Source organism: Primulina tabacum, chromosome 7 (assembly GCF_025594145.1).
Source record: "Primulina tabacum isolate GXHZ01 chromosome 7, ASM2559414v2, whole genome shotgun sequence".
In the NCBI taxonomy this organism is placed as follows: Eukaryota; Viridiplantae; Streptophyta; class Magnoliopsida; order Lamiales; family Gesneriaceae; genus Primulina; species Primulina tabacum.
Window position 1 is genome coordinate 10,635,076 of NC_134556.1, and position 9,434 is coordinate 10,644,509.

The following is a 9,434-nucleotide window of genomic DNA, read 5'->3' on the forward strand; positions in this document are numbered from 1 at the left end:
CGATAGAATGAGAGAATTTATTAATTTATTGTGTATTCCAATAAAATTTTATGGAAATTAGTAATATTAATATTATAATAAATTCAATAACGAATTTTTATACTCAAAATGGAAACCGAAATGTATTAACCAAACCTTTTTAAAACTAATTAAATTCGATAATTTTAATTAAATCGATATTTAGCTCACTCCGCCCGAAAGAAAGAATAATAATGAGTGACGAAATCAAACTTCTCAATCATCAAAAAGAAAATGTGCCAAAGAATAATAGAATCGAATATGTAATATTTTCGTTATTATTATTATAATATAATATAAGTGCACAAAAATCTCACACAGTGAAGGTGAAATATATAAATACAGAGAGAGAGCGGCTTGCGTTATATTTCCACCGGAAAACCACCAAACCCCTCTCTCCTCCGCTCTCGAACAGACGGCCACCGGTTCTCCTCACGCACATACACACTTTCACTGAGTGTTTCCTCTATATTTATATATATAGCTCCCTAAAAATTTTAGATTATACTTGTATATACACTTAATTCGCGTTTAGGAGTGATAATTATGGAGAGGTACGGTGGAGCCCATTTTGTCGAGGCGGGTCAGTTGGATCCTGTGGCGGAATGGGCCGCGTTCGGAGGTGAAACGGGCCTTGAAGGTTCGGGAATTTAGCTTGAATTTCGGTAATGCACGAGGAAAGTTTATTGATTTGATGTTTGTTTTTTTTGAATGCAGAGCCTATGTGGCAGCTGGGCCTCGGTGATGGGTCCGAGTCGTACCCTGAAAGGCCCGATGAAGCCGATTGCATCTATTATCTGAGGACTGGTTTCTGTGGGTACGGTCCTCGCTGTCGGTTCAATCATCCCCACGATCGTGGCGCGGTGCGATTCCCCCTTTCTTTTGCTTTGAGTTTCTGTCGTGGAAGCTCGATTTCAACCTTTTTTATGCTTTATAGCGTCATCATTGTGTTGAGGAGCGTAATTCGTGAATCTTTAGGGTAGGTTTGATGTATTTTGGTAAAAAAATGTATTCTTTGTTACTTTCTTGGAGTTGTGTGACCCAAGTAGAATAAACTAGGAAGATCTGATTATCCGGTCTCGATTCATACGACATGCATTGGATAAATGTGGCCGTTCTACTGCTTGCAGGCAACCGGATCCTTAAGGTCTGCTGGAGGCGAGTACCCGGAGCGCTCTGGGCAACCTGTCTGTCAGGTATAGATTTTCATGTGATATTGCAAGCTTTAAAAGAAAGAATCGAACGAGTTCTGGATAAGTGCCCACAATTGTTTGGCCATTATCATGGTTCGACATGTATTTAACTAAGGGAATGATAATTAAATTCAAACGCACTATATTACCTGTTGAACTTGATGTTAATTTATAATTTAATTTGTCCATCTATATTAAAGATCTCTGTTTCATTGCTTGTTGTGTGATATGCTTTCGTTGGATTATGTTTTAAAGATGTTGTCTTATGTTACCTTCTAATTGCCAAGTCCATCCTTATGGAAAACACGGGAATGTTGGTTCAGCAATTATGTAAGGATTTAGTTCAGGCTGATACTAGATTCTGCAATAAAATTACATATGGGCTCGTACTTTCCTTTTTGCTTGTTCAGTAGTATAAATGTCAGAGTCACTTTCTCATTTGCATCATTTTGTTCAGGCAAGTTATACTGTTAATGTATATGATCTCATCCTTTTGACCAGTGATTTAGTTCCTGAACGAGACAGTCACCAACTCCTGTGGGACAAAACGACGCAGAGTTTTTCTTTTTCATATTATGTTTCGCCTGCATGCTCACAACTGATTGATTGGGATTCCGTTCCTTTACTTTGACAAATGTTCTAGCTAGTATTCCTGGATTTTTTGTCATCTCATGGCATGCAATAGGACTGTTTTTCATAGATTTCTCTTTGTTCCAGATGACTGACATAATTGGTTAATATTGGAATTTGGAACCTCTGTTTAAGTGAACACCTCTCGTCCTTTCATCTTTCCTAAATAACCATCGTCCTGTATGTTAAGTTTTAGTCTCTATTTTATTAGTTTTATTCTTATGATCATTTTATGTATAACAAATTGTCTGCACTGAATATTTAGCACTACATGCAAACCGGAATATGTAAATTTGGTGCTTCCTGCAAGTATGACCACCCAAAGCACAGAATTGAATCCTCGGCCGCAGTGCCCTTGAATTTTTATGGATACCCTTTGCGAGAGGTCTGGTACTTAAAACCTCTTATTCTTGTTATAATTACTTTTTCACACACTCTAGTATTGGATATTGTCGTTGCATCATTTATTCATCGTCTTTATTTTAGGGTGAAAAGGAATGTGCATATTATATTAAAACAGGGCAATGCAAGTTCGGCATCACCTGTAAATTTCATCATCCGCAACCTGCTGGGTTACAAGTGCCTGTTCAGTTACCTGGTCCTGGTCCTTTGGCTGCTCCACTAGGTTTCCCTGGAACCACGGCGTTCCCAACTGCACGGTCTCCAATTCAGTCTTCCCAACAATATGGGATAGTTCCGGGAAACTGGCTGGCTGCCAGACCAGCCATGCTTCCAGGTTCATACGCCCCTGGAAATTACGGTCCATTGATCTTTCCCCCTGGAGTTGTTCCTGTTCCTGGTTGGACTCCATATCCGGTAGGTATACATGAAGCAGCTCATTTATGTGAATTTAGTTATCTTGTCTTTTTTGCTAACTTGTGAATTACCTGGTACAGACTGCTGGTAGTCCTGTGCCCACTTCAAATACTCAACCAACCATTGGTCTGAGCCCAATGATCGGGATAATGCCACTATCTACCTCTGCTAGTGAATTCTCAGGATCATATGCCCCGATCTCTTCTGCCACTGGCCACTCAAGTAGCAGTCAAAAGGAAAATGCCTTACCAGATAGACCTAGCCAACCAGAATGTCAGTATTATATGAGGACAGGAGATTGTAAATATGGAACTACGTGTAAATATCATCATCCACCAGATTGGAGTGCACTGAGATCAGGTTCTCTGCTGAGTCCAATGGGTCTGCCGTCACGCTCTGTAAGGATGATATTCACAATTTTTAGATTTCTGAGCACCAATTATCAAATATATTCACATTTAGAACGTATAGTGATCACACATTTATATATTTTGTTTTTGTTTTTCAGGGTGCACCAGTATGCTCACACTATGCACAAAATGGAGTGTGCAAATACGGGTCCTCATGCAAATTCGATCACCCAATGAGAAGTTTGAGTTACAGCACGTCTGCATCTTCTCTTACTGATATGCCTGTCGCTCCTTACCCTGTGGGATATACGCATGCATCCTTGGCTCCATCATCATCTTCGTCAGATTTAAGGCCAGATCTTATTTCCGGAATCACCACAGATTCCTTTTCAATGCCAATGAATGGTACAAGTGCTTCCTCTGGCTCAGCATTCTCGAAAACCGAGCCTGTTCCAGAATCGAATGTTCACCAATCTGGACAGGGTTCCACCTTTTCAAGTGGCCACAGTAGCCCATGTCAAGAAGGCGGCTAGCCTCATAATTCAAGTTGAATATGGCAAGCATCATCAGGTCTTTTCCGCAAACTCTCTATGCACCTGCCAACCATCAATCTTCAGTCATTCAGATATAGTATTTTTCATTCAAATAAGGCATACAAACCCCTCAAAAATATTTCGACGAATAACAAGAGGTAGATTTTGAATAACAAGAAAAAAATTCAACCTCCAATGCAGGTAAGTTGCTTCAGCGCTCAAATTTTGAAGCTTCTTGTATCTATTTATATAATCTTTTTCAGAACGAAAAAGATACGATGTCTCACGCCATTCTTCTCTGGGATTGATCTATTTTACTCTAGTCCATTCTCTTTTGGTTCCCTTATTGGGATCTTTATTCATACTTGAACGCAGAATCAAATATTAAACCCCATTCTATGGGGCTTTGTTGTGGAAACAAAAATCAGACTAGTCAATTCACTCCTGCCTCTCAATGTAAAGATATGCAGAGGGTTTGCTTATCATGAATTTATCAGTTGCACTTTATGTTAGAAATATCTGACTTGTCATGGTAGGATTTTATGTCATATATTCAAATATCCCTCCCAAAATCATAATTCTGTCAGCTATTTTGAGTGTATGTTGCGTTCATTTTGGTGCAATGATTTTTATTTTTTTACCCTATCATCGAGTTTACTATTTGGCGAAGCGATGTTTCGTAAGAAACAAATGCGTACATCTCTTTGGGATTTAGAATGTGGATACTTTGAAAAGGGAGATAAGTCCATCTTTGGAAGAATTAATAATCCACAACACCTGCTGGTTCATTCAAGAACAAGTTTAATGTCCAAAAAATATATCTTCAAGTAAAAACTGATTATTTGATAAATTTGGCTGATATATTCTATCATAAATATTACTAAAATAACATGTATGTTGGCTTAAATGTTAATGGATAAGATATTGAGTGAGTTTCGTGGGAGGGTTTCATCGATAATGGTTATGATCTAGCTTGGTTCTGAAAGAGTTTGAGCTCCATGTTGCTCAAATGTTATGTTTGGAGCCCAGTTAAACCGAAAAGACGGCTAAAACACAATATTAATAACGAGAAAATATGAATGCCTCGTAAAATAGAAAAAGCCGATCCTTTGTTCAAGCCTCAAATACAATACAATCTGTTAATATATTTGTTGGGGTTATATTTTAATCAGGTCCAAAGTTGGACATACCCAAAACTTAATTAAGCCTAATTACTGAAATCGAAAAGCATATCAGATAAGGAAACCTATTAATTCAAAATTATTTTGAATAGGTCAAATGATGTGGAGATCATGGGGAAAAAATATGGGTAGATCGTGAATTATGGAGAGAATGAAAAAAACTGCTGCATCGTACATAGAAGAAAAGAGCCGAGCAAAAACGAGACACGCACAATCTCTCGCACAAATTCTAGAAAATTTCCTGCAGAATGCTCGTAATTTTAGTCAATCGTTTTCATAGTTTTCATTTTAAATTTCAGTAGTTCAATTCATCTTCTTTCATATTTCATCGTCATTTAGTATATCCCAATATTTTGTGAATTCATATAGTTTTTTGAAAATATAAATCATTTGAGGAGTTTATCTCTCGATTTCCAGTAGTTTTCTTCAGTTTCTTGATTGATGACATCATATTTATTTAGAAGATCATAACGGACGGTCAAATTTAGTATCTATTGTTGTTTTTTAAAAGTTAGATTTTATCATTTTTACATAAATTGGTACATCTTTGAACTTGACACGCACACAATCAAAATATTGTGCAAACAATATTAAAAGCCATATGTATAAAAGAGATTAAAACGTAATAACTTCAAAATACATTAATTAAGTTCTGTCTCTATCAGTAATACTTGTGATCGAGCGCAATAGCGACAAGTGATCGAATGCACATTTAAGAAGAGATCCAGTCAGAACTTAATTATTTCCATGTTGGGATCCATCGCAGCTGCAAAAGAACCAGTCTTCGTAATCTTGTTAAAATCTGTGCTATAAACACTTTTCCGAAAACCCTGAAAAAAGGAAAGATTTATAACAGAAGAAGATGATTAAAGGGTACGTTCGCAATCAGTACTCGAAAGATGGGGTGTATACCAAATCAGCTACATCTCCACAAGAAGAAACTTTTGCTGCTGAAGGGGCATTAGCACTAGCTGTTAGGGTTAATTGCTTGACAGATGTGAGTGTATATAACAATAGTACTATAAGATTGTAAATTTGTGTTTTATCAGAATTAAGTGTTGTGATGAATGTTATAACATTTCAGACAACATGCAGCGGAATATTAAAGTTTGTAACACAAAATGACTTTAAATAAATAATATGGACAAGATTAAATTTGCACAAGTATAAATACTTGCGCGGTGCCTCAGTGCAAAATTAATCACTATAAAACCAATGAGTTTACACGAAAACAATACCAATAGAGATTACTACTAAAATCAATTTTCTCAACACGTTGAGAAAATAAATGCTTTCTGAAAACAAATAACCAGAATAAAACTTATTAAAAAAGCAACAAAAACGTGATGCCAAAAACTAAAGCAACAAAAACGATCTTCAACCAACTTCGTCACGGATGTTGTCTGTATATGTCTCCAACAAACAAGGCAACACGCGGCCTCAGCACTTATTCAATCAACAGCGACGTTGCGAATTAATTTTCTCTGAAAAGTTTGTGTCATGCAAAGTGCGTGAATGATCAATCAAAGAGCTCTCACGAAAAGCTCTTCTTCACGTCATACTCTTCCACGAAAACTCTCCTATTTATGGACTTCATATCTCCTAGAGTTTATCTCCATAATAAAACCTATTACACAAGGAAAGTAGGAGTTTAATTAGGAACAAACTCTGTTTTGAACATTGATATCATATCATGATAATATTTGCATAATTATCTAGAAAGACAAAATCTCATTCAATAGTATACGCAATCAAATCAATAAGGAAAATATAATATTAGGAAAATATAAGAAATAAATTAAATTAGGAAATTATATTTTCCTTCAATCTCCCCTTTTGCCCTTTCTGGACAAAATGAGATTAAGCACATTTATTTATATTAGCTCAAGTCATTTCCTCCTGAATGCGAGAAATTTTCTCCCCCTAAATAGAAACAAGTTAGCATGGGTGTTGTTATGCGTGTTGGCAATACGTGAGACAACACATGCAAAAAGAATGGTTCATTAGATCAAAGCTACAAAAACATTTCAGTGAAACGAGACTAACTAACAACAGACTATAAGTGCTACATTAGCAAAGCAAAAACAGTAAAAACATTAACAAGAGAAAATTTTCAAAAGAAGCATCATCAGAGCATAAAGGGTTTCAAGTGTCCCTTCATCAGCATTCATCCTCGGTTCCTGATGGACCAGCTTCAGTGTCAGCAGCAGCTTGAGTGGTAGTGGTTGCTTGATCTTCATCTCCTCCCCTTTTTTTGGCCAGAATGGATAGCAACATCCAATAGCAATCTGTAGTATGCGACAAGATTATCATAATAGGTTATATCAGCCTTGTACTGAACAATCTTTGCCAAAGCATGAACAATTTGGGCTTGGATGGCAGTTGTGGAAAGTATCACATGGCCAGCTGGCATGGGAGTAGTGGCAGTACCTTGGGAAATATCGGAGACAGTCGGTGCAACACGAGTCTCAGACCATGGCAGGTCGATCTTCCTGTTTCCTTTGAAAATGGCAGTAAAAATCTTCAGCAGTTCGCTGATGTAACGTCCGAAAAACAAATCTACGTAAACCACATGCATGCAAAATTATTTTAATTGCTTAATTGTTTTAATTAATTGATTTTAAATGCTAGCATGATGTTTATTATATGATTAAATATGTTATTGCATGATTAAATGATAATATGACACGAATTCATGAAATTAAGGATTTTACCCGAATATTCGATAATAGGCAAAGAAAAGGAGACTGGAGACGACCAAGACAAGAATATGTATTTTTATTTAAATAATGGCAAGGCTTCCTAATATGATTAAAAATGATTTAATTTTCTTAAAAATGTTGGAGTTCGAATTATTTTACGAGTCGAGCTCGATTTTTTCCGGGAAGCCGGTTTTGGCAAACAAGGAGTTTTAAAAGAGCAAAAATATTATTTTTCGGGAAAAAATTTTTATAAATATCATTTTAATCATGGTAAGGCTTTCTTAAAAAGGCTTGTGTTCTTCGTCGTCCGGTCGTTCAACGTCGCACCCTCACCAAAGATCGTATATTCGAGTGTTATAAACGCAAAAACAGGTTTTCTAAACTCTTTCAAACATCATACAAATCATATTATGCATGATTTTATTGTTTATGCATGAAAAAATAGGTGTTTGAATATTTTTACGGTAGAACGTTTATTTAAAAAAATACGATGTTTTTACGCTATTATGAAAAAATTTTTTTTGAATCCAACGGATACGCTGCCAATACATGATAAAATATGAATGAATTATGATCAAAACATGATAAAACTTAAGGAAATAACAATCTTGAACAGCCGAGAGAATTCAAAAAAGGAACCGTGGGTGTATGGCTTGTACAAAATTCAAGGGATTTGGCTAGGGTGCATGGGGTCATGGGGCTCGACCAGGTCTCAAGGAGGGCTCTTTCTGGACGTGGTTCAGGGTCAGGAAGGGTCCTAGCATGGCTAGGACTCCTTGGTTGCAGCTATGGAGGAGTCCCGTGGAGCAAGGACTCCTCACGTAAGCTTGTAGTGTATCGCAGCAGCAGAGAGGGGTTGTGGCTGGCCTGGGCACAAGCCAGGCTAGTCCATCAGGGTCCTAGGATGATGGTCAGGTGTCGGGCCAGGGGTTGAAGCGGCTGGGCTCGCTGCTGGCTCGAGCAAAAAGAGAGAGGTATGAGGGAGCTTGGAAACGCGCAGCTTGTGTCTTCCGATCCAGGGTTTGATTTGGGGGTTCCAGGGTCTGGGCTAGTCTGGCTAGGGTCTGTGCATGGTCCAAGGATGGTTAGGTCAGGATGGCTCGGTGGTGGCTTGGCTGGAAGTGTCCTAGGTTGGCTAGGAGTCTTAGTGAAGAGGAAGCTCACGTGCAGAAATCTGGAGCTCGGTTGCAGGGCTGGTGAGTGAGCTAGGTTCTGGTTATTTGGGTTAGGGTTGGTTAGGAGGGTGCCTAGGTGGGTTTGCTTCTGTCTGGCTTGAGGTGGTTCAGGCGTGGCTTGAGTATTTTGGGAGATGGCTCGGTGTGTTCCTATAAGGGTCAATTTAGAAAATATAAGGAAGAAAATTGAATCCATGGGTCCACGGGTGTGGATCAAGATTTGAAAGGGTATAATAAATAATAAAAATATTATGTTTAAAATTTGGGATCAAAATAATGAGTTTTTGATTTATCTGGGATTTTATTGCTGCACAAAATGCTAATTAAAGAAATAATTGAAAAGCCTCTTTTTAAGCTTCATAAAATTATGGAAAAGTATATTTAACCTTATATAATTATTTAGAATAATTCCATGTCATTAAAAGTGAGAAAAAGATAAATTCGAGAATTTTTACGTCCAGGGGCAAAACTGTAATTTTACACTTAGGAAAATATGAAAACGCTTGGCAGCGTCCCGAAGGATCATAATGCTTGAAAAATGATATTTTGTGATTTGTTATGATTATTTTGATAATAATATATTATTTTACGATTTTTGGAAAAGCTGTGCAATTTTTACTGTAAAAAATGCTATTTTTGGAAAGTTAAGCTATTTTATGATTTTTAATGAAAAGAAAAAATATTTTGAGAGATGTGAATTGACTGTGACAAAAGATATGATTTAAGATATATGATTTTATGGGATGTCGTGAGGGGAAAAAGCCCCAGAGGGAACCCGTCTATGGAAAAAGGCCCCCGAGGAAACCCCGACGATCGTATTTCCATGGTGGAGCCTA

The 9,434-nt window shown here is 37.3% G+C and overlaps 1 protein-coding gene across 1 annotated transcript; it reads left to right on the forward strand.

Moving 5' to 3' along the window:
• Positions 1 to 349: 349 nt before the first annotated feature.
• Positions 350 to 4,185, forward strand: LOC142551137 (zinc finger CCCH domain-containing protein 32-like). Its single transcript, XM_075660199.1, has 7 exons — positions 350 to 658; positions 736 to 881; positions 1,149 to 1,214; positions 2,107 to 2,226; positions 2,328 to 2,657; positions 2,738 to 3,055; positions 3,166 to 4,185. The coding sequence occupies exons 1-7, from the start codon at positions 565 to 567 to the stop codon at positions 3,538 to 3,540; spliced, it is 1,449 nt and encodes a 482-aa protein (XP_075516314.1). The 5' UTR covers positions 350 to 564; the 3' UTR covers positions 3,541 to 4,185.
• The last annotated feature ends 5,249 nt before the right edge of the window (positions 4,186 to 9,434 follow it).

Bases quoted from the DNA above. Each gene is read 5' to 3' on its own strand.
- LOC142551137 (XM_075660199.1), top strand. From the start codon at position 565: ATGGAGAGGTACGGTGGAGCCCATTTTGTCGAGGCGGGTCAGTTGGAT. The intron at 659-735 runs GTTCGGGAATTT...TTTTGAATGCAG, and splicing joins AGGTGAAACGGGCCTTGAAG to AGCCTATGTGGCAGCTGGGC. The intron at 882-1,148 runs GTGCGATTCCCC...TACTGCTTGCAG, and splicing joins ATCCCCACGATCGTGGCGCG to GCAACCGGATCCTTAAGGTC.